Genomic DNA, 25,880 nt, shown 5'->3' on the forward strand with positions numbered 1-25,880 from the left:
TGAACACTAAACCTTCACGTGTCAACGTTTCTTAGATACTTTCTCTTCAGTACAATCCTGCTGAATGGGTCTCCCGATGAAGAGGTACTTGAAATGCAGAGAAGTCGGTTTTACCTCAGGCTGAGGGAGAGGACGCGAGATGACTTTTTTTTAATATGATTTTTGATCCCCGTGGGTCTCCGGCCTGGACTACATTTCCCACCAGGCCGTGCTCCGAACTACGGGTGCCGGCTTGAGGCCCAGCGCCGTTGGCGGCGGCGCAGTCGCCGAGAGGGCGGCCGACCGGCGGGCGCTTCGCGGTTTGAATGGCTGCGGGCCCGGGCCCTCGGCTCACCTGAGGACCTGCCGCACAGGTGTACGCTATGCCGTCGGGAGGCGACCAGTCGCCGCCGCCCCCGCCTCCCCCTCCGGCGGCGGCGGCCTCAGATGAGGAGGAGGAGGACGATGGCGAGACGGAGGACGCCGCGCAGCCGGCCCGGTCGCCGGCCCCTCAGACCCAGCAGCGGTTTGACGAGCTGTGCAGCCGCCTGAACATGGACGAGGCGGCGCGGGCCGAGGCCTGGGAGAGCTACCGGAGCATGAGCGAGAGCTACACGCTGGAGGTGCGCCGGGGAAAGGAGACCAGCGGTTTTCGGGGCCTAGCGGTCCCGCCCCGCCGCGGGGGATGGGGGCCCTTCTCTCTCCGGCTCGGGCGCCCCGCGGGGGAGCTCCCCAGGTCAGCCCCGGCTCTCCCGGTCCCCAGCCTGGAGCGGGAAGGGAGTCCTTTCTGCCCACTTTCGTCCTGGAAACCTGGCTTTTGAAAAGCCCTTAGCGGTCCTAAAAGTGAACTCTGTCTCGGTGCTCTTCCCTCTCCGGTTCCGAAGGGGGAACAGCCTTTGCCCTGAATTAGCACCTCGAGGCTGAGGTCGTGCTGGGGTCTGATTACAAAAATACAGCCATCTGGTTGGCAGACTGAACAGGTGCAGTTGTCAGGACCGTACTCAAAAGGGATGGAGGTGGGGGGGCCTGCCTGCGCTAGCACTGAAATTAACCCGATTTTAGCGTCTGCGTTTCCAGGCTTCTCCTCAAGTTCTTTGCAAGCTGTACCTAATTGCCTTTGTCCAGGCATTGCCATTTGAGTAAATGCATTACGTTTCGGGCTGTGTTTGTGTATTTGTAAACAAAGACGAATCTTCCCGTGAGCGGATGAAACGGGCTTTCTGCCTACCTGGATATAGACTCATATCTGTCTCTAGGAAGTCAGGACTGCGGCGATCTTGAGGACCTATTGGTCACCCCAGACACTGCGCAGGATTCTTAAGAGTCGCTGTCATCTAGACATGTTTTGTCCCTTTCTTCGGACGGGGCTTGCAATTAAGAAAAATGGCCATTCTAGCCAGTGAGGTTCAACTCTGTAGGCACCTCCCCTTTACGGGCCAATGGGAAGTGACACGGAAGTGTGTATTGTTTATCTGCTGTCTAACTGCCCCATGGGAGTGATATTTAAACTGCGAGCCATATGATTTTCTTAAGTTGTTTAATAGTTTGTGGAAAGAGTAGGGCAAATAGGCTCAGAATGGGAAGGCTAACAGGTGTTTTAACTGTAATACGGTGTTTTTGCCTGTGTGGCACTCACTAAGTTTATTCTTATTATTTTTTATTCTTGCATTAATATAATTTTAATTTAGTTACATCTAGAGTGGGGGAGGGTAGCTAGAAATGTACTGGCTTTAGAACCTGACAGGCCTTGGTGACTTCGGGCAATTTACTTAACCACTCCAAACTCAGTTTTGTGATATGTCAACTTGAGATATGTGTACCTACTTTACACAGCTGTTCTGAAGGTTAAGTAAGGTAATGTGGAATTTCTGGAGCATAAAGCATTCATGGATAGTGCTTTAGAATTTACAAAGCTCTTTCACATGCTTAGGTGAAATGACTGAATAGGTCAGGTCAGGTCAGTTCAGTTCAGTTCAGTCGCTCAGTCTGTCCGACTCTTTGCGACCCCATGGATCGCAGCATGCCAGGCCTCCCTGTCCATCACCAACTCCGGAGTTCACTCATGTTATTGTTTATTTCCTAGTGGTTCCTGTGACAAAAGAGAAGGACTATTTTTGGTGATGGGCATAAGTGCCTCCAAATAAGCTCTTATTTTACCTTCAGGGTAACCTTGTAAATTAAATAGAAAAAGCATAATTTTACACTTTTTACGTTTAACTCACAGTGGTTAAGTCATATGAAGCCCGGGGTTATATAAACAAGTTACAAATAATAGATGGTTCAGTTCATTTCAGTAGCTCAGTCATGTCCGACTCTGCGACCCCATGAATCGCAGCACACCAGGCCTCCCTGTGCATCACCAACTTCCAGAGTTCACTCAGACTCACATCCATCGAGTCAGTGATGCCATCCAGCCATCTCATCCTCTGTTGTCCCCTTCCCCTCCTGCCCCCAATCCCTCCCAGCATCAGAGTCTTTTCTCAATGAGTCAACTCTTTGCATGAGGTGGCCAAAGTACTGGAGTTTCAGCTTTAGCATCATTCCTTCCAAAGAACACCCAGGACTGATCTCCTTCAGAATGGACTGGTTGGATCTCCTTGCAGTCCAAGGGACTCTCAAGAGTCTTCTCCAGCACCACAGTTCAAAAGCATCAATTCTTCGGCGCTCAGCTTTCTTCACAGTCCAGTTCTCACATCCATACATGACCAGTGGAAAAACCATAGCCTTGACTAGACGGACCTTTGTTGGCAAAGTAATGTCTCTGCTTTTGAATATGCTGTCTAGGTTGGTCATAACTTTCCCTCCAAGGAGTAAGCATCTTTTAACTTCATGGCTGCAGTCACCATCTGCTGTGATTTTGGAGCCCAAAAAATAAAGTCTGACACTGTTTCTACTGTTTCCCCATCTATCTCCCATGAAGTGATGGGACCAGATGCCATGATCTTCGTTTTCTGAATGTTGAGCTTTAAGTTAACTTTTTCACTCTCCACTTTCACTTTCATCAAGAGGCTTTTTAGTTCCTCTTCACTTTCTGCCATAAGGGTGGTGTCACCTGCATATCTCAGGTTATTGATATTTCTCCCAGCAATCTTGATTCCAGCTTGTGTTTCTTCCAGGCCAGCGTTTCTCATGATGTACTCTGCATATAAGTTAAATAAGCAGGGTGACAATATACAGCCTTGACATACTCCTTTTCCTATTTGGAACCAGTCTGTTGTTCCATGTCCAGTTCTAACTGTTGCTTCCTGACCGGCATATAGGTTTCTCAAGAAGCAGGTCAGGTGGTCTGGTATTCCCATGTCTTTCAGAATTTGCCACAGTTTATTGTGATCCACACAGTCAAAGGCTTTGGCATAGTCAATAAGGCAGAAATAGATGTTTTTCTGGCACTCTCTTGCTTTTTCCATGATCCAGCAGATGTTGGCAATTAGATCTCTGGTTGCTCTGCCTTTTCTAAAACCAGCCTGAATATCTGGCAGTTCATGGTTCACATATTGCTGAAACCTGGCTTGGAGAATTTTGAGCATTGCTTTACTAGTGTGTGAGATGAGTGCAATTGTGTGGTAGTTTGAGCATTCTTTTGCATTGCCTTTCTTTGGGATTGGAATGAAAACTGAACTTTTCCAGTCCTGTGGCCACTGCTGAGTTTTCCAAATTTGCTGGCATATTTAATGCAGCACTTTCACAGCATCATCTTTTAGGATCTTAAATAGCTCAACTGGAATTCCATCACCTCCACTAGCTTTATTCGTAGTGATGCTTTCTAAGGCCCACTTGACTTCACATTCCAGGATGTCTGGCTTCAGGTGAGTGATCACACAATCGTGATTATCTGGGTCATGAAGATCTTTTTTGTACAGTTCTTCTGTGTATTCTTGCCACCTCTTCTTAATATCTTCTGCTTCTGTTAGGTCCATACCATTTCTGTCCTTTATCGAGCCCACCTTTGCATGGTTGGTTATTTTTAAAAATGTGTATGATTGCTCAATTTTTTAAAAAAGACTTTGATCTCAGATTCTTAGTTTACCCAATAAGTTAATCAGTATTTATTTATTTTCCAAATACTTGTTGATCACCTGTTCTTTGCCAGACACTCTTATCCAGGTGCTGGGCATAGAACAGTGCACAAAATATCAAAATCCCTGCCCTTGTGGAACTAGTAGTCAGCCATGCTGTCAGATCATGTGGGGTATCAGTCTCATGGAAGTGTATAGTGGAAAATAAAATTCATTTGCTATTTAATATATAATACTGGTTATAGACTTTTATCTTTTGATTTCTTGTATTTCTGCCCTTGTTGGGACTTTAAGGTGTATGTTCTGAGAGAGAGAACCCCGTGGAACCCCTGTTGCCTTTCATGATCTTGAAAGTTGCATCACTCTCATCTGTGCTGTTGGTAGAGCCAGCTCAAAGTGAAAGAGCAAACTCATACTTCTCCTTGGAAGAATGTGTCACAAAGGCATTTGGGACAGGAACATCATTGAAAATGCAGTTTCCCACAATCATTTTTCAACTGAAATATGTATAGTTCATTAGCTCAAACTGAATTTTCTTTCTTTTTTTTTAACAGGGAAATGATCTTCATTGGTTAGCATGTGCCTTATATGTGGCTTGCAGAAAATCTGTGCCAACTGTAAGCAAAGGGACAGTTGAAGGAAACTATGTATCTTTAACTCGAATCCTGAGATGTTCAGAGCAGAGGTAACTATGTTAGAGTTGTTAAAGTGCGGCTAATATAAAAACATAGTGACAGTAGAAATTCTCTTTTTCACTTTCTGAGCTTTTGTGCCTGTGGAATGCTAAATTTAGAAGTTAGGTCATGGTTTTCCTTTGCCACATCTAAGTTAGTACCCGTTATATTTTATTTCTTTGGAGAAAAATATTTAAATTTTAATGTATTTAACACTTAAATGAGGAGTTTACTATTAAAGGTTATGATTTATTGTAATTATTGGGAGAATTCTAAGTGAAGATACTCTAAATTGAAAAGGTGAATATTTTATGGTATTAAACCTGCAACTACACGCACAGGACTGGTATCTTCTATAAGTAATGTGTAAAGACTCAGTTTCCTGTATGGAGGATAAGGAACACTAGTACAAAATCTGTTAAAGAGAAGGCCAAAGAATATTTTAAGGAGGAGGAAGACATTGCTTTTTCTATCTGTTGTGTAATTGAATTGATTATGTTTCATTATTTGAGCACTCTGGGTTAATTTTCTCATGGCTTATTAAAGGCTGGTGGGAAAAGGATGTTTGGCATTTTGGAGGAAATACCACTGTCAAAACTTAATGGACCTAGTGGTTTAAAAAAATCACTTACTTTAAAATAATTAACAAGAAACGTAATCTTTTAGCTGTAGTCTATTTATTAATCCTGAATTTCACCCAGAGTTATATTTAGGCCTAAGAACAAGAGGCAATTGATAAAGAACTGAATACCTCGGCTGTAGGTGTGAAGTATAATCATTGCAAAGAAACAAAGTGGAGACAGAGTAATCTAGTTAAATGACAGACAAGGAACTTTAGAAGTAAAGGTCAAATTATGGAATAATGAATATATACTTTACTAGACAATGGCACCCCACTCCAGTACTCTTGCCTGGAAAATCCCATGGACGGAGGAGCCTGGTAGGCTGCAGTCCATGAGGTCGCTAAGAGTAGGACACGACTGAGCGACTTCAATTTTACTTTTCACTTTCATGCATTGGAGAAGGAAATGGCAACCCACTCCAGTGTTCTTGCCTGGAGAATCCCAGGGATGGGGGAGCCTGGTGGGCTGCTGTCTATGGGATCGCACAGAGTCGGACACGACTGAAGCGACTTAGAAGCAGCAGACTCAGTTCAGTTCAGTCACTGAGTCGTGTCTGACTCTTTGTGACCCATGAATTGCAGCACGCCAGGCCTCCCTGTCCATCACCAACTCCCGTAGTTCACTCAAACTCACATCCATCGAGTCAGGGATGCCATCCAGCCATCTCATCCTCTGTCGTCCCCTTCTCCTCCTGTCCCCAATCCCTCCCAGCATCAGAGTCTTTTCCATTGAGTCAACTCTTCGCATGAGGTGGCCAAGGTACTGGAGTTTCAGCTTTAGCATCATTCCTTCCAAAGAAATCCCAGGGCTGATCTCCTTCAGAATGGACTGGTTGGATCTCCTTGCAGTCCAAGGGACTCTCAAGAGTCTTCTCCAACACTACAGTTCAAAAGCATCAATTCTTCGGCGCTCAGCTTTCTTCACAGTCCAATTCTCACATCCATACATGACCAGTGGAAAAACCATAGCCTTGACTAGACGGACCTTATTCAGCAAAGTAATGTTTCTGCTTTTCAATATGCTGTCTAGATTGGTCATAACTTTCCTTCCAAGGAGTAAGCGTCTTTAAATTTCATGGCTGCAGTCACCATCTGCAGTGATTTTAGAGCCCCCCAAAATAAAGTCTGACACTGTTTCCACTGTTTCCCCTAACCTTTAACACAAGTAATTTCTCAGTTTTATTTCCACTTCAAAAACTCAGTTTTTAACTTCTTAACGTATGGGTACAGGTTATTTACTTTTCTGCCATAATGGACTAAATGAATTAAAAGCAAAGAGCAGTTTGGGAGAAGATATTTACAATGTAATGTAACAACGGTCAATATCCAGAATTAAATAAAGAACCACTAACAAAAAAGCCTCTTGATGAAAGTGAAAGTGGAGAGTGAAAAAGTTAACTTAAAGCTCAACATTCAGAAAACAAAGATCATGGCATCTGGTCACAGCACTTCATGGCAAATAGATGGGGAAACAGTGGAAACAGTGGCAGTCTGTTTTTTGGGGCTCCAAAATCACAGTAGATGGTGATTGCAGCTATGAAATTAAAAGACGCTTACTCCTTGGAAGGAAAGTTATGACCAACCTAGATAGCATATTGAAAAGCAGAGACATTACTTTGCCAACTAAGGTCCATCTAGTCAAGGCTATGGTTTTTCCACTGGTCATGTATGGATGTGAGAATTGGACTGTGAAGAAAGCTGAGCGCCGAAGAATTGATGCTTTTGAACTGTGGTGTTGGAGAAGACTCTTGAGAGTCCCTTGGACTGCAAGGAGATCCAACCAGTCCATTCTGAAGGAGATCATCCCTGGGATTTCTTTGGAAGGAATGATGCTAAAGCTGAAACTCCAGTACTTTGGCCACCTCATGCGAAGAGTCGACTCACTGGAAAAGATTCTGATGCTGGGAGGGATTGGGGACAGGAGGAGAAGGGGACGACAGAGGATGAGATGGCTGGATGGCATCACCGACTCAATGGATGTGAGTTTGAGTGAACTCCGGGAGTTGGTGATGGACAGGGAGGCCTGGCGTGCTGCGATTCATGGGGTCGCAAAGAGTCGGACACGACTGAGCGACTGAACTGAACTGAGCTGAACACACTTAATAATTGACAGATAGCTACTAAAAAGTGGGAAAAGTATATGATTTCACAAAAGCCTAAACTCAAGTAGCTAATAGATGTAACAAATAATTCAATCTCACTAGTAATCAAAGAAGCTCAAAGTAAAAATTAGATATTATTTCATTCTAATCAGATTGGGGAAATTTAAAGTCTCATAATACCATTATTTGGGCTTCCCACGTGGCACTAGGGGTAAAGTACCTGCCTGCCAATGCAGGAGAGGTAAGAGACGTGGGTTTGATCCCTGGGTCAGGAAGATCCCCTGGGGAAGGGCATGGCAACCCACTCCAGTATTCTTGCCTGGAGAATCTCATGGACAGAGGAGCCTGACAGGCTATAGTCCACAGGGTCGCACAGAGTCGAACACAGTCGACTGGAGCAACTTAGCATGCACGCACAATACCATTATGCAGGGAAATAGTAACTCTTTATTGCTAATGTACATTAGAGTATAAATTGGCACAGTCACTCTAGTGGGAAATTTGGCAGCAGCCAGTAACGTTGAAGATGCATTTTCTCTGACTCAGCAATTCTATTTCTTGGGGATAATTCTTAAAGAAATTTCAGTATACATGTATACAAATGTGTTCCTTATAGCATTTTTTGTTACAGAGAAAAATTAGAAGGCTCAGTTTCCGTTGGTTGGGGAATAAATGCAAAACCTAGTAGTTCATATGGAGGAATATTTTTAGCAATTACATTGAAAAAATTCAATCTATCCATATCAACATTAATCTCATAAACAATATTGAATGGGGAATTATCTGATTCAGTGATTAAGACTTCATACTCTCACTGCAGGGGGTGTGAGTTTGATACGGAACTAGGATCCCACATGTTGCAGGACAAGGCCAAAAAAACAAATAAAAAGCCATTATTGAATGGAAAAGTAAGTTATAGAATGCTACTTACAGTATACTATTTATATAAAATTTTAAAATCAGACATACAAAAGATACTGTTAGTGGGTACATATATAACCACATAGTAAGTATAAAAACTTGGATGAGAAGGACTCAGACTGTAGAATGATGGTTATCTTTGGGGAAGAAGAGTGAGAAATAGGATTGGGGAAGAGTACAAATGAGAACTTTGGCTGTTTCTATAGAATCTGAAGCAAACATGTCAAAATTTATGTGCTACATTAATCTCTTTTGAATCAGTTGGTACATGAATGTTGGTTTTGTTCTCTGGTTACTTACTTATTTTATAGTGTGGATGTGTACCTCATAATTTAAAAAAAAACTTTAATCTCAGAAAAAGAGATTAGGAAAGTTTTGGATTAGGAAAGATTTGGAAGATGAGAGAAATAAACCAACCTGTGAGACTAAGCTAGTCAGAGTCATGAGTTGTGATTTTATATCACTGTCTAAAAGTAATAGTGAGTTGATGTTGATGTACTTTTATTTTCCTATATTTGCATTAATTATAAAAATGTCACTTTTAATTTTTACTATCAGCTTAATTGAATTTTTTAACAAGATGAAGAAATGGGAAGACATGGCCAATCTCCCTCCACATTTCAGAGAACGTACTGAGAGATTAGAAAGAAACTTCACTGTTTCTGCTGTAATTTTTAAGAAATATGAACCCATCTTTCAGGACATTTTTAAATATCCTCAAGAGGAGCAGCCGCGTCTACAAAGAGGACGAAAACAGCGGTATGGTTTTATATTTGTTAAGCAGGGATACACACTCTTCTGTCAGTGCTACAGTTTTGATGCCTTGGTCTTCATCCCTCAGTTTCTTTTGCTAGTCCTAAGAAACCAATGTGATTTCATAAGTAATCTTCTTTCTCATCATCATTTCTTGCTTTTCATTTCATGTTAGCTCTGAAGAGTTTAGCTTCTTTCATGTTGCAAAATGTGTGGAATCTTTGTTCATATAACCTTTTCCTTTACGCAACCGACAATGCAACAGCGCGACTGCCGGTGCTCTCACCAGTTAGCCACCTTGGGTATAGAATTTGATTACTCAACTTTCTCATATTGACTGTATTGACTTTTTCTATTATTTTCTACATGTTATAATACATATAAACTCTTTATTTGACTTTTATGTCCAACTGAGTAAATTCCCCTGAAAAGGCTTCTCCTTGTATTTGGATGTTTACAACCAGTGAAAAGTAGAGAAATTTGGTTTGGGGAGAATAGTTGAATTGAAACTGTCATGAAATTGCGCTTTTGACTGTGTCTGCAAAGTCTGAAAACGTACTCTGGCTCAATATCTTCCATCTTTCCTGGCAGAAAAGAGCAGTTATGGGATACAAATTCTCTACTTTTCTCAGGAAAGTTGTTTCATAAAGTAGAAGTGGAAACAGAACTAGAAAGATGTTGACAAGAAAAGTAGGGGAAAGGGAGTTATTATAATTGAATGAATAAAGTTTGCTTCTCTTTCAATATATAAAAATGTTCCCAAATTCTGATGGATGATTATAGTAAGTGAGCATCTTTAAAAAATAAAACAATGTACATTTTTATATAGTTGACCCCACTGCTATGGAAGCAGCCAGTCTGGTTTGCTTGCAGTTTTGGGGAATTATCTGTTTATAATGAAGTATTCTAAAGTTTGGATAGAAGCTTCTTTCTGAGTCTGAATGAGCTGATATGATCATTTATAGAAAAATATAAAGTATCTTCTTAAAGTGTTGCAGAAAATGGTTTCAGATTGTATTTGCTTTGATATATATTATTACACATATATATTATCAGTTCAGTTCAGTCGCTCAGTCGTGTCCAACTCTTTGTGACCCCAGCACGCCAGGCCTCCCTGTCCATCACCAACTCCCGGAGTTCACCCAAACTCAATGTCCATTGAGTTGGTGATGCCATCCAACCATCTCATCCCCTGTCATCCCCTTCTCCTCCCTCCTTCAACCTTTCCCAGAGTCAGGGTCTTTTCAAATGAAGCAGCTCTTCGCATCAGGTGGCCAAAATATTGGAGTTGCAGCTTCAACATCAGTCCTTTCAATGAACACCCAGGACTGATTTCCTTTAAGATGGACTGGTTGGATCCCCTTGCAGTCCAAGGGACTCTCAAAAGTCTCCTCTAACACCGCAGTTCAAAAGCATCAGTTCTTCGGTACTCAGCTTTATAGTCCAACTCTCACATCCACACATGACTACTAGAAAAACCATAGCCTTGACTAGATGGACCTTTGTTGACAATGTAATTCTATAATATATATTATAGAATTTTCTTAATTATGTATGTATATATATTATATTTCTATATATACTATATTGGAGAAGGAAATGGCAATCCACTCCAGTATTCTTGCCGGAAAATTCCATGGACAGAGGAGCCTGGCGGTACAGTCCTTGGGGTTGCAAAGAGTGGGCCACAACTGAGTGACTGAGCACATACATATTATATTAGGTGTATATATTACTTAATTCTAATTAAGAAAACTCTAACCATAATCATAGTAATAATAATTCATACCATTTACTGAGCATTTATTATGGTGTAGGGACTCTGCTAAGACTTCAATTAAGCATGTATTACTTGAGTTAATCACTGCTTCAGCTCCATGAGGTTGATACTGTTGTTACAGGTAGGGGAACCAAGCCTTTCAAAGGCTAAGTGATCTGGCCAGTGTCACACAGTAAGTGTGGAGCTCTTACTGAAACTTAAAGAGTCTGCCTGATAGCCCATGTTCTTCTTATAAACTGTTCTTTGAAAATTTGTCATTGAATATTTATTGAGAGTTTACCATATGAACTACTTTGTTAGGTATTATGTAGGACACAATTATTAAAAACAAAAACAAACAGGCCAAAACCCAAACCCACAGTTACTGTCTTTTGAGAACTTACAGTAAGTATTATAAGGGAGAGGCATGTATAAATGCAAAAGATAATAGAAATGTAGGACTTCTGAGGCGAAAATAATCCACTCTGTATAAGCCAGTTAGGTAGTGTTCCATAGAAGAACTAGAAACATGCCCGAAAGGATGGGTAGGATTTTGGTAACCATCATTTGGTACCCATTTTGGTGAATTTGGAGAGATGTTCTTCTATGCAGAGGATGAAGAATGAAAATACCACAGCAGCAAAGAGGAAGTTTCGCTAAGTTGGTTGGTTGTTCCAGGGTTTTCAAGTTACAGAGCCAGTTTTGGGAGTGGCTTAATTTTTTTTCTCCCTTCCAGTGTTATTGAGATATAATTGACATACAGCACTATAAAATTTAAGGAGTGCAATATAATGAGGTGACTTATGAAATGATGACCACAATACGTTTAGTGAACATTCTGCATCTCACATAGCAATACAAAATTAAATAGAAAAAAAACATTCCTTCTGATCAGAACCCTGTAAGATTTATTCTCTTAACAACTTGCATATATGAACCTACAGCAGTGTTAATTATATTTATGTTGTACATTACATCCCTAGGACTTATAGCTGAAAGTTAGAATGGCCTGAGGGTTAAGCCTAAAAGTTTGACTTTTATCTTGGTAAGCATCAAAACTACATAGTTTGTCATGTCTGTGGTTGGAAGGCTGCTTTTTAAAGCGGGGCCATGGCGTATAACCCTTGCCATCAGCTGGTGAATGAAGCCCTACAGTATGCTACCCAAGGAGAAGTATCTTTTAGCGGATTAGGAAACTAAGACACATGGAGAGCAAGGGTACTGAGTTAATGACTGTGGGAACTAAACTCCAGTCTTCAGCTTCTTCTCCTCAAAACACCTTGTAAGAATAAGGGTATTGGGATATGGAGCCAACACATATCTGATCTAAACATTGGCAGAGGTTTTGGTAGAAAAGCCAGTTTAAAACAGGTCTAAAACTCCCTTTAGCAGATGACTTAGCAAATACAACAGGTACTCTTATTTTTTTCTCCCTCTCCTTTCCTACAACAGTACCTATAACAGGTACTCTTAATGATAGAAATATAAGGAATTATAGGAAGCCCAGAATTTCCACTGAAAAGTCCTCTCGTGGGCCTTCCCTGGTGGTCCAGGGGTTAAGACTGTGCTTCCACTGCAGGGGGCACAGGTTTGATCCCTGATTGGGGTAAGATCCTGCATGTCATGCAGCATGCTCCCCCAGAAAAGTCTTTTTGTGACTTAATATAATCTGGAATGTCTTTAGAGAGTGAGGGTTTACAGTTCACCAGCTGTGATAGAGGAAAAAAAATTGGTGGACTGTCTGACTGCATGAGTGTGTGCCAAGCTGCTGCAGTCGTGTCTGACACTATGTAGCCCGCCAGGCTCCTCTGCCCATGGGATTCTCCAGGCAAGAATACTGGGGTGGGCTGCCATTCCCTTCTCTAGGGGATCTTCCTTACCCAGGGATCAAACTCACAGCTCTAATATCTCCTGCATTTGCTGTCAGATTCTTTACCACTAGCACCACCTGGGAAGCAAATCTGACCGTATACATGGGTCTTAAAGCAACATTAGCCTTGCTGATGTCATCTAAAGAGCTACTGTGATTTTGTTCATTTCATTCTTATTTTGTTTGTACCCTTATTCTAACAAGGTGCTTTGAGGAGAAGAAGCTGAAGACAGGGTTTAGTTCCCACACTATTGTTAACTCTGTACACTTGCTCTCCATGTGTCTCAGTCTCCTCATTCGCTACAAGATCCTTCTCCTTGGTTATCATATTATAGGGCTTTATTCACCAGTTGATGGTAAGGATTAAACATTGCCCTGCTTTAACAAACTCGTTAAAAAATAGAACTCGTTTTATTTTCTGCCTTAGCTATGTTGACCTGGAAAAGCTTCTACAGTTCTTCAGAATTTTTCTTCTGAGCGAGCTTTCCCTTGCTCCCAGCTATTTCCTTACCTGTGTTCGATTGGAGCAGAACTTCTTGCACGTTTTCCGTGAGAAATGAATCTGCTGTCACTCCCTCCAAATGTGGGTTTTGTTTCTCACCTAGTTTACAGTCATGTGTCATGTCTTTTTCTGATTCTTCTGTTATCTCATGACTTTTTTCTCCCCCTCAAGGCGACAGCCCTGTACCGTGTCTGAAGTTTTCCATTTTTGTTGGGTGCTTTTTATATATGCAAAAGGTAAGGAAAGAGTAATATTTATTTTAATATTAGCTTACCTAAAAGTTCAGGTACTACTACTGTCAACCTAAAATGTGTATCAGGAAAAGATGCTCACTGAAAAATTTCTCGAGGATTTGAATCCCACCTTCTTTTTTTTAAGTATTGCCATTTTATAAAGCTTTTGAATTTCTTTTCTTTCTTTTCTTTCCTCTGATATTTTCTCCCTTCCTCCCTCTGTTTTTTAAAAAAATTATTGATTTATTTATTTTTGGCTGTGCGGGATCTCTGTGGCTGTGCACGAGCTTTCTCCAGCTGTGGCGAGCAGGGACTGCTCTCTCGTTGTGGTGCGCAGGCTTCTCACCACAGTGGTTTCTCTTGCGGAGCACAGGCTCTAGGGCGCTCCGGCTTCAGTAGTTGCGGTATACCGGCCTAGTTGCTCTGCAGCATTGGATTTCTTTGCAGTGTACCAAATATGGTGCATTAAATGGAATATCCTTTAGTTTTGTTCTCACACAACACCTTCTCCAAAGCATATTATCTCTAAATTATGGGCTGAAAACACGTTAGTGTGTCTGTGCTTTTGGCTTGGACTTGTGTTTTGCACAAGACATGCCTTACATAATGGAGTGGGACTAATCATTCTCAAAGTAATTTAGATTACTTTTTATGCCTTGTTCAGATAAACATGCTTGATCAAATGCCTTTAGATACAACTTATTTTCACTACCCTCTATTCTCACTTAATCTGCCCAAGGTCTGCGTTCAGTGAAATACATTTTTATGACTATCATTGTCCTCTCTGTGTTTCTATGTAAAAATGCTTCTTAGTAATTTAAGGAAGAAAAGAAAGTACGGTTCCTTAGCTTTTTCTGTAGACTGTGTAGAATGCCTTTGCCATTAAGATAGCCTAATAAAATGCAAAGTTAAAATCAAAGAATTATAGAGCTGAAAGGTTTCTTCAGTAGGAGAGATTCTCACTATTAGGTCAACTTGCCCAATGTATTAATGTTAAAGAGTAGGTCACTGAGGCCCAGGGACCAGCTGCTGGAAGAAAAGCTAGGATGTGAATCCACATCTTGTAGCTCTTGGTTTCATGCTGGGGGTGTGGGCCCTCCAGCAGGGATGTGTCACTCTGTTGGGGTCACTGTGATTGGTCTGATTGTTATAGGTTACAACTTATCCCCCCTTCCCCAAGCTGCATGCTTGATTGAAAAGAAAAATTTTTCTTTGTCAGAAGTAAGCTCTTGGTGATTTTCACTTTCCATCACACTGCATGTTTCTTTAGTGCGGATGAAGGTGGTGTGATCAGTGGCATGAAATGCAGAACATCTTAATAGCACATAAACTGTTTCATGATGGTTTGAACATTCGCTGCCCCTTGGCTTACTGTGGCTGGTGTTATATATGATATTAATCTGGGCAGTAGGTTATGGGCAGGTATATCTGACTTAGAGGATTTTTATCTGTTTTATGGAGGTAAGTATTTAGTACTGGTATATAAATTACTTCTATATACCAGTATATATATATAAAAGAAGTGGATTGCCCTCAAGTAGGTTTTGGTCTCAGTTGACCAACTGGGGTGGCATATTTTTGTCTCTACAGTTATCTGAGTTTTTAATTTTATCTTACTGTTATTAATTCTGTCTGTAATTATTTGGTCTGAAGAGCCTTTGTCTACTCACAGTCCAGTGCTGTGATCATTTATGCTTCACTACAGTCTTTTCCAGAGGAGTAGAGTAGTTGGTTTTCTTCAGTTCTTGATTTCATTATTTGGGGGGGGAGGTGTATTCTTTTATGGGCATCTTTTTCATGACTTTGTGTGCAACAGTGGGCATCCCAGATGATCTCATTCCTGATAAATAAGCCAACATTTGCCTGTTATCTTTGTTGACTTTAAAGGCAAGTACATACCAGTGACAAGTTTGGGCTTGTTGTCATGAAGGGCTTTGTGGCCTGAAGACCGTTAGGCACCACTTCCTGTTTTACATGATATTCCAAGTCTTTAGTCAGATTATCTTTGTTGACTGAAAGATAAAATATTTCACAAAGTGGGGTTTATTTCCAAAGTCAGGATTGGAAAGATAGACTCTGTCATGTTAGGAGAGTCCTGGAATTTAGATTCTGATCTTTAGGGGCATTTAAGTTTCTTGTAAGAAGTTACTGCTGCAGGTTTTTTCCTTCTGTGGCAAGTACACACCAGCGACAAGTTTAGGCTTGTCAGTGTGATGGGCTTTTTAATTTGAAACTGGTAGGTACCACTTCCTGTTTTACATTTGAGGAATTGAGTATATTTTAATATTAAGCATCTTTATAGTCAAACCAAGCAAGTTAGTTTGGTTATATCAATGCAGAATTTAACCTATTAATTATCATTTGTGTTTTTGGCAACAGAAAAATATTTTTTTCTCTTTAATTCATTTAAATTGATTTGTTGAAATGTTTCACCTATTAAAAAAAATGAATTGCTTATCCTGATATGCTGAGGTAAGTGGTAACTTTGTTTAGAGGAAAGAAGGAAAAAAGCCTGAAACAAAGTAGTATGAGTGTGTGTTTGTATTTAGTGTGAAAACGTCGAAGTTTAGAAATAATTCTTCAGATGTATGTTAGCTATTTAGATTGAATTCATCTGTTACTATGAGAATGTAAAGTCACTATGAAGCATATATAAGCAGCGTTTAATGGAAGGAGGGATATGCTTAAAGATACAAAATATCTAGAACTATGTTTTAATTTCTAAGAATAACTCTTTTAACTGCTGTAAAAACCTGTTTTCAATGTTAGAGATAAACTAGAACTACAAAAGTTATATGTTTCTATGGGTTTAGGTTTTGGTTTAGTTTTTTCTCTGTTACCAAGCATCAACAGTTATTCCCAGGATATTTGCTCTAGAACTGAAATATCTTTTATTGTGATCCTGTTGCATTAGTTTGTATGAGCTTGTATTACTACATCAAAAAGCATTGAACTATTACTGTTAGGAGTCTGATTATAGTTTCTGGGCTTTTTAAAGTACATATATGCTAAAAAATAATTATATTAATAATTTTTGAGCTTTTCCCAAATAAATATTTATACCAATTTTCTTGACAGAAAAGTATTTTCATATACAACAGTTTCTTACAGCTTGAGATAATTTATGAAGTTGTATTCAGGGTTTTCAAAAGAAAAACCAGTGAAAGTAAGTTTGGACAGGCATTTAATAAATGCTTATTTAACAACTGTTAAGTGAATGACATTTTTAGGGAAGTTTTGGTTTTTCTTAAACTCTTAGAAATTTATTAAACAATTAGTAATATTTCAAAATGTAAATTTGCCAAAACACTTTCTGTAGCTCTTGAGTCAGCCTTGCATGTTGTTGTATAGTGTCATTTTAATTAAAGGAAGAGATTATTTTTATAATATTGTAAAGTTGATGCAAATTTGACTCTCTAATTCTTTATAATCCTATAGGTAATTTTCCCATGATTAGTGATGATTTGGTTAATTCTTATCATCTTCTGCTGTGTGCTTTGGACTTAGTTTATGGAAATGCCCTTCAATGTTCCAATCGTAAAGAACTTGTGAACCCTAATTTTAAAGGTAAGTTTGTAAATCAGGGACTCAGATGACTCACATGTCTACACTATGTTTACTCTTAGGGGTTGTATACATAGTACAGGTTTCCTAGCATCAGAGAACATAAATGCTTTCCCACGCTTCATCACCATAGTTATCCCAGAGTACTTAGAACTAGGAGTTGAGCTCTCTGTAAAAATATTTCTAGAAAGAGAAATCACAAATATCACAACGTTTTAAAAGTGTTAGATGACAACTTTAGTAGTTTCTGAAATATATACTCAATGAGAAGAAGGAATTTAGAAATCTGGAGTAGCAATGATGACATTTGAGCTGACAGTGGTTTTGTGCGATGGCAAGTTTTATGCCTGACACACAGGAGGAGGTCAAAGAAGATTTGTTGAAAGATTTATTCATTCAAGTATTTTCTACAAAAGAGGAATACCTATGGTTCTAAAATATTAAAATGCATTTTCAACTCTGAAAGGTGTGTGGAAAGGATCATTATTTTGGTAATGCATTTAGCAGGCTTTAAGGTGTAGAATTTCTATGAATGATATACAGTAAGAGGCCAAATTATGATTTATAAAGCAAATATTTAAAAGGTACTTATTGAACTAGTATGTAATGCTCTTGCTGCTTGAATAATACCTTGGTAGGATTCTGAGTTGGAGAAGGAAATGGCAACCCACTCCAGTGTTCTTGCCTGGAGAATCCCAGGGACGGAGGAGCCTGGTGGGCTGCTGTCTATGGGGTCGCACAGAGTTGGACACGACTGAAGCGACTTAGCAGCAGCAGCAGCAGGATTCTGAGTGATTGTCAGTTTTGAAGTGGTTATGATTAGAATTTCACCTTGTCTGACTCACAAGGTAGATTTTTAAAGTTAGTGGAGTTAATTCAGTTGCTTGTGGTTTGGTAAGTCTAGTGTTCTCTGTATTCTGTTCTTTCATTCATTTTCTTCCTAACTCCCTTTTGTGTTTCTATATTGCTGCTTCCCTTCATTTTTCCCCTCTTCTTTTATTTATTATTTGTGGGGGTTTTTTTGCCTTGCATTGAGTCTAGGGCAAGAAGGGCTGTAAAGTAATATAATAAAAACATCTAATGTAATTAACTCAAAGTATATAAAGAGTATGTGCTTTGAACAATAACTTTTCTATTTGACTTTTTTATTTGAATGTAACACTTTTTTTTGCAAAATTTAATTTTTCTGTTTTGTAGTTATTATAGTAGTATAAAAAATATTTTTTTAGTTTTTCTTTTTTAACTCTCTCCAGATAACTGAATAACTGAAATCTTTTGAGTCATAATAAAAGCTTTACTTCTATTTGCTATTTTTGAAGTGTATTTAAACAGTTAAATTAGCACCTTACACTATTTCCTATACACGCATGTGCTAACAACTCATGTGCTGATTAGACTCTGTGTTATTTATATCTTAATTTATTACAGTTAGGCTTGTTGAATGCTACCTGATATCTCTGTTCTGTGCTTTTACCCATCATAGGTCTATCTGAAGATTTTCACGCTAAGGATTCTAAACCTTCCTCCGACCCACCTTGTGTTATTGAGAAACTGTGTTCCTTACATGACGGCTTAGTTTTGGAAGCAAAAGGAATAAAGGAACATTTCTGGAAACCTTATATTAGGAAGCTTTATGAAAAAAAGGTTTGTAAGTATAAAGAAATGATTTGAAAATATTTTCTGGGTAAAGACTTGATTTAATATGACTTAAGGATCTTTTCTTTTCATCATAGCTCCTTAAGGGAAAAGAAGAAAATCTTACTGGTTTTTTAGAACCTGGGAATTTTGGAGAGAGTTTGTGAGTACTTCTGTTATAAAAAGTGTTTTCATACTTTATGTGCTCAGGAAACATCAGAGTTTAATGTTTTTATTGTTTGTATCCTGGAAATTTAGAATATGTTTTGTGGAAGAATATAGGGATGCAGTAAAAAATCCTATCAACTCTTACTTGAAGCACATGTTTTGAAGTAGTTGAAAATTGTGCGGCTGTTCTTTAAAGCTCTGATAGTTAAATTTTGGGATCATGATTTTTCAGAGAAATCCTTTTGGAACTACCCAGGTGGCGAATGGTGCTGTGGAAGCACTGAGGTCTTCACAGGTGCCTGGAGCAGCCGGGAGAGAGAAGTCGGCTGGCAGCTTGATACAGGGCACCCACCCTGGAATACTGTCAGCAAAGTACACTTCCTGTACAAGGCATGAGTGTAGTGGAGCACTCCTGCATTTCTATACGCCTCAGTTTTTATCTTGGTGATCCCACTAAATTTAACTTTCACAGACTATTAGAATTTTTAGTAAATGAAAACAATGGAACAGGCAGCCGCACACAGCTTCAAATGGCAGCTCTGCGAGGGTGCCTTTTGCCTGTTTTTCCCCCTCTAGTAAAGCCATCAGTAAAGCCTATGAGGAGTATGTTTTATCTGCTGGGAATCTGGATGAGCGGATTTTCCTGGGCGAGGATGCTGAAGAGGAGATTGGGACTCTCTCAAGGTGCCTGAACACTGGCTCAGGAACAGAGCCTGCTGAGAGGGTGCAGATGAAGAACATCCTGCAGCAGCACTTTGACAAGGTGAGCCGAGCCAGGCCGGAGTGGCAGCGCGAGAGCAGGCGCGCCGAGGGCCTGCTTTATTCTGGCAGTTGAGTGTGCATGCGCGCTTTGCTGGCTTCCAGCACGAAAAAGAAAATTCACATCCTACCTATTGCAGTTGAAAAGGTTATCTCTGTCTTTATTATTTTAACTTTGTTGACATTGATTTTCACAAGTTTTGGTTAGATCTGCGAAAAAGAATTTAATATAAATGTCAAGAAATGCCTCATGCTGGTTGTTGGTTTTGAAAAGATGGGCCAGGGATATACAGCTGTTACATACTGAACATAGTAGGCATTTTGAAAATGTTGATTGACCTGAATTAGTACCTTCATCTAAGACACTAGGGAAACTGAGAATCTGTAGTCTTTAAGAAAACTCTCTCAAACTGAGTTTCAGGATCATGTGTTATTTCAGGCAGGATGATGGAGACTGAGAGTTTCCCTCCTGTTGTGTGGTGTTCATACAAAATAAGCAACTTCTGACAGGTACTTCCAGAGGCAGTGTGGCTAACTCCAAGGGGTAACTCACCTGTAAGACCAGACTCAAGGCTGGTTTGCTTTTTTCATTCAGCAAATATTCTCAAGATATTCTATATACTGGGTTGTATCCTAGACACTGGGACTACACCAGTGAACAAAACAGCTATGAATATCCTGTTTAATATTCGGATGTGGGGAGATGGATAAGAGATAACCAAACAAGTAAATATATAGTGTATCAGATGATGATAAATGAAGAAAACTAAAACAGAGTAGTAGAACAAAGTATTGAGGAGAAGAGAGAATGGGTGGGCCTTGGGCTCCTGGGTGTAGATAGAGTGGTTGGAAAAGGCGTCTCTAAGGAGGTAGTATTAACGCGGACCTGAAGAAGGTGAGGAAGCAAGTTATGGAAACAGCTGGGGAATGTATTTGAAACCAAGACAACAGCAAGCACAAAGCCGTGAGGTACAGACATGGTTGGCTTTTCAGAGGAACAGTGAGTGAGAACACCAGTGTGGTAGAAACTGGATGAGTGAGAACTGAAGCGGGGTGGACCAAGGGGACAGGCCAACCGTAGAGGACTGTGAAAGCCATGGGAAGGTGTTCACTTTTGCTCTGCTTGAGAGGAAAGCCGATAGGAAGGTGTTGTAGAGAGCAGTGACTGATGGAATCTGGTTTACATTTTTAAAAGGGCTTGTGAAGAGGTGGGATGGGGCAGGGGTGGGAGTAAGGAATTAAGAGGCTATTGCAGTGATTCTGGTGATAATTCATGGTGTCTTGAATCAGAGAAATGGTTGTATTTGGGCTCTGTTATGGAGACAGCATCCACAGAATGGCTTGGATCTAGGGTGTGCAAGAAAGAAAACAGTGAGGACTCCAGTTGGGTGCATGGTATAAAAGCTAATGTCCTTGCAGATGTCTGGAAGGTCATCAGTGATCTAGCCCTACTCCCTCTCTGAATTCATCTCTCACCACCTTCTTCCTCACCATTTCCACTCATGTCACATTAACCTCCTTTTTCCCTCTTCAGATATGCCAGGCCTACTTCCAACTCAGAGCAAGCTGTTCTTCAAGATACTCATGTGGTTCACTTGTTCACTTCCTCCAGATCTCTAATAACCCGACTACTATACAAAATAACAACCACCAGCATCCTCCCATACCTCAAGACTTCCTTTCCCACTTACTCTGTGATTAGTGTTAGTATTAATCACTGTCTGATGGTTGGTAGGTAGGTAGGAAGAATTGTTTATCTGAAGATGATAGATAAAGACAGAAGGAGGAAGAGGGGAAGGAAGGATAGATGGATTGTTTATTATCTCCTTGCATTACAGTCTAAGCTTTATGAGGTCTGTGACGAGTGTTGTGTTCAGTGCTTGTAGGCATTACAGTTATTTACTATCGACAGTTACTGAGGGGAGAAAGACCAAGTCTAGGGGGGTGAAAATCAAGAGTCACAGTTATGAGCATGTTCAATGTGAGATGTCTCTTAGACATTCTAGTAGAGGAGCTGAGTAGGCAGTTAAGAGATACACAAGACTAGGGCTTCCCTGGTGGTCCAGTGGTTAAGAATCCACCTGCCAATGTAGGGGACACAGATTCAGTCCCTGGCCTGGGAAGATTCCACATGCTGTGAACTAAGCAACTAAGCCCATGAGCTGCCACTACTGAGCCAGCATGCCTAGAGCCTGTGCTCGCAACAAGAGAAGCCACCAGAATGAGAAGCCTGAGCATCACAACAAAGAGCAGCCCCCACTTGCTGCAACTAGAGAAAGCCTGCACACAGCAACAGTGACCCAGTGCGGCCAAAAAAAAAAAAAGATGAATAAATCCTTATTAAAGAGAGAGATGTAAGACTAGCGTTCACAGCAAACGTAAAGGCCATACATACAAGTACCCGTGTATGTGCGCTCAGTCGTGTCTGACTCTGCAACCCCACGGACTGGAGCTTGCCAGGCTCCTCTGTCCAGGCAAGAAGACTGGAGTGAGTTGCCATGCCCTCCTCCAGGGGATCTTCCCGATCCAAGGATCAAACCAGCATCTCTTCTGTCTCCTGTATTGGGTTCTTTACCTCTAGCGCCACCTGTGAAGCCCATATGAAAGGACTTCACACACACCTATACCTAGAGTCATTAGGATACAGATGGCTTTTAAAGTTATGGAATTAGGAGAGGTTACCTAGTAGTATGAGTTGCCGGGCAATAAAAGAGGTCTAAGGAGTTAAAGACTCTTCTTGATCAGAATGCACAGGAAGTTTTAAGCTAAGAATTTAAACGGGGCTACCAAGAAGCCCCGTGCCGACCTTGAGGACTGTGGGCAGGAAGTTGTTTGTGGTCGTCTTACCTCGTTTCCTTTGTGGAAGCACTGCTGCCTGTAGGCACGGTGGTGAGATGCTGCTGGCTGCTGTCACTTCTCCTTCCAGAAAGGCTCCGGGTCATACACAGGGAAGACGGTGGCTGCAAGGAGAGCTGCTCAGGGACTCCCCTGGGGGCCCAGGGGGTTAAGACTCTGTGCTCCCAATGCAGGGGGCCCAGGTCTGACCCCAGTGCTGCAGCTAAAGAACCTGCATATGGCAACAAAGATCCCAAGTGCAGCAACTAAGAACTAATGAAGCCAGAAAAAACAGCTGTTAAGTACTGAGAGAAATCTTCTGAATGTAGTTAATCAACCTAGATCATCTTATTGACCTAAAAAAGTTATAGAATTAATTTCTTTGAAGCAGAGTGGAAGTCTTTCCTCTACTCTTAAGTCACAGAGAAAGCATGTAGATTTATTTCTGTATAGTGGATTTCTGTGTTTTTCTGTATGTTGTGGAACTTGAACAGTTCTGTTGCCAGGTAAAATTTTTGGTGGGTGTTTTTACAGCTATCTCTGGAATAAGTACATTTACTACATAGGGAAACATAGTCTGTCTTGAGTATTAAAAAATTCTTAAGCTATCTTAACCTTTCAGAGTTTGTTGGAAATATAGAAAAAGATATTTTATTAGACTGTGTATTCATACTTAAATTCTTTGGCATCAAGTTGTATCTTTTTCATTTTTGTGTTTAAGAATTTCACTTGAACTTATTTCTCTGAAGGTCTGTCTGCTTTAAGGGGGAAGCCTATGATGGATTCTAGAAACTAAAGGAGGGGCAAGAAGACTGCAGAAGGCTCTTCTGCATCAGGCTGTGCTCTGCATCTAGGGAGGCTTGCTTTATCCTCTCTGTGAAGCAAGATTTGATTATTCAGAGGGGCTTTTTTGAAATCATGGATTTCATTTGGGCCAGATTTAATTCTCAGCTTTCCTTTGTAAGTCTTTGAATAATTACAAAAATAACAGTAGATAGGAGTTATGAAATTATGTTTGTCAGAGATAGCCTTAATATTTTCATGCTTCTTTTTGCTTTCAAGTTAAGTTTTGAAGGAGGAATAATAGGGAACTATGCCTTATTTTAAACATTAACTTTTTTTTTTTAATCTGTGCCACATGGTGAGGCTTGTGGGATCTTAGTTCCCAACCAGGCATTGAACCTCTGCCCTTGGCAGTGAAAGTTCAGAGCCCTAACCACAGGACTGCTGGGGAATTCCCATAAATATTTTTTAAGAGATAAACTGCTTAGTTGGCTAAAGTATAGATTGTCCTTTAACACAATTTCACATGGATAGTGATGTCTCTTAGTGGTGTTATATTTAAATTCCAAGAAAGTGGTGACATTTGAATCACTAATATTTACCAGTAATGTAAAGATAAAGTCTGATTGGCTTGAATTCCCATTTATGAAGTGACTGACAGTCTCTTTGACCTGAAATACTGTTCCTTTCCCCCCTTTAGTCTAAAGCACTTAGAGTCTCCACACCACTTACCGGTGTGAGGTACATTAAGGACAGCAGCCCTTGTGTGACTCCAGTTTCTACAGCTACACACAGCTTGAGTCGCCTTCACACCATGCTCACCGGCCTCAGGAATGCACCGAGTGAGAAGCTGGAACAGACCCTCAGGTTAGTCTGAGCTCTTCTTGCCTTCTAAGACTTGGTTGTTGACTGTCTTCCAGTGTTTTATTTTTATGTTTTGCCATTTGTGCCTTAATTCACCCATTGATAATTCTATATCCATGTTATGCTCAGTTCTGTTGTTAGTCCTTAGAGGACAGAAAAGGTATGAACAGAAAATGGTGCTTTTTTCTCAGTATCTTAGTCCATTTGGGCCGCTATACAGAATACGGTAGGCTGAGTATTGGTGGCTTAGAAACAACAGAAGTTAATTTCTAACAGTTCTAAAGGCTGGAAGTCCAGGCTCAAGATGCAAACAGTCAGCGTCTGGTGAGGACTGCTTCCTGGTTCGTAGACAGCTGTGCTTTTGCTGTGTCCTCATGTAGCAGAAGGAAGAAGGGAGCTCGTTTGGGTTTTCTTTATAGGGGCTCTAATCCCATTCATGAGGACCGCCCCCCTCATGACCTAATCACCTCCCAAATTCCCCACCTCTGTACATTACCCTTGGGGATTAGATTTCAATACATGACATTGAGGTGGGAGTGGGAATGGAGCAGCTGCAAAAGTTCAGTCCATAGCTCTCAGATTCTCTTAAGCAGAGTTCAGGAGACAGTAACTAATAACACTAGATACTGTAGAATAAGACACTAACCTATCTATTATCAGTTATTCTACCTTAAGATTTCAAGGAAAGAGGGATCAGTAAAGATGGGCATCTGTCAAAGAACTTCAGAATAAGGACTGAATCTGAGCAAATTTCTGAAGGGTGGGTCACATTTGAAAAGATAGCCAGTTAGATTCACAGCCAATGTAAAACCACCGTAACTTTTCTAAGTTCTATAAAACACCCTTAGCCTGGAAAGGCAGTCAGCTGCCTTTAATTCCTTTGATCTGTCTGATACTAGTAAGAGTATCAGGGAACTTTAGTGGAAAACACAATAGACTGAATTTCATTACCTGTGCATAATTTTTAGCAAATTTATTTGACAAAATTACCTTCAAGACTGCTTCTATTCCTGAACATTTATGATTTAATGACATAGACCCTATGGGAGACCATTTAATTTCTGGCAGTATAGTATAAGAAAGCCCTGTATAAGCATACAGTAATTTCCCACTCATAGCCACACATATTAAATATCAAGGCTGACCAGTTTTCCTGTACATTTTTATGAAGTCTACTTTATTCATAAACTGAATTGTGATTGACACCCAATAGGCTTTTTCTGTATGACCTCTTCCTAAGTCATATTGCTCAGATGAATCTTGTTTACCTAGAATTCAGAAGCATTTTATAAATACATCTTGGAAGGCTGTCAACCTCTGTGTCTTCCAGATCTCCTTGCAGTCTCTAACTAGGTGTAACAGCTTCTTTAATCTTAAATACCATTGCTGCTGCTGCTGCTAAGTCGCCTCAGTCGTCTCCGACTCCGTGCGACCCCATAGACGGCAGCCCACCAGGCTCCCTCGTCCCCGGGATTCTCCAGGCAAGAACACTGGAGTGGGTTGCCATTTCCTTCTCCAGTGCATGAAAGTGAAAAGTCAAAGTGAAGTCGCTCAGGCGGGCATGACTGAGCGACCCCATGGACTGCAGCCCACCAGGCTCCTCCGTCCGTGGGATTTTCCAGGCCTGAGTACTGGAATACCATTAGTGGGGCTAAATATTGCCAGTAGATACTAGGTAGAGCCAAAGATTCCTGTTGTTGTAACCTCTGTGTGTATTCATAAATAAAATTCTGCTTACATATGATATTCAGTAGCCATTAGTATCAGGACTATAATTGATTTTTATTTCCTTTGTAATTTTCTAAACTTGCTGCATTTCTACAGTGAGTATATATGTTTAT

At 40.5% G+C, this 25,880-nt stretch overlaps 1 protein-coding gene across 4 annotated transcripts in view; it reads left to right on the forward strand.

Annotated features, from left to right (window-relative positions):
* Nucleotides 1-362: 362 nt before the first annotated feature.
* The window catches only part of RBL2 (RB transcriptional corepressor like 2), a 46,647-nt gene continuing 21,129 nt past the window's right edge, over nucleotides 363-25,880 (forward strand). For all 4 annotated transcript variants that reach the window (XM_068992655.1, XM_068992656.1, XM_068992657.1 and 1 more), the window contains exons 1-9: nucleotides 363-602; nucleotides 4,550-4,680; nucleotides 8,873-9,073; nucleotides 13,370-13,434; nucleotides 16,870-16,998; nucleotides 18,479-18,639; nucleotides 18,729-18,793; nucleotides 19,375-19,561; nucleotides 23,876-24,042. In XM_068992655.1, the coding sequence (XP_068848756.1) occupies nucleotides 363-602; nucleotides 4,550-4,680; nucleotides 8,873-9,073; nucleotides 13,370-13,434; nucleotides 16,870-16,998; nucleotides 18,479-18,639; nucleotides 18,729-18,793; nucleotides 19,375-19,561; nucleotides 23,876-24,042 (1,346 nt within the window). The remainder of the gene's footprint in view (nucleotides 603-4,549; nucleotides 4,681-8,872; nucleotides 9,074-13,369; nucleotides 13,435-16,869; nucleotides 16,999-18,478; nucleotides 18,640-18,728; nucleotides 18,794-19,374; nucleotides 19,562-23,875; nucleotides 24,043-25,880) is intronic.

The sequence above is a fragment of the Capricornis sumatraensis genome, chromosome 20 (assembly GCF_032405125.1).
Source record: "Capricornis sumatraensis isolate serow.1 chromosome 20, serow.2, whole genome shotgun sequence".
Classification (NCBI taxonomy): domain Eukaryota; kingdom Metazoa; phylum Chordata; class Mammalia; order Artiodactyla; family Bovidae; genus Capricornis; species Capricornis sumatraensis.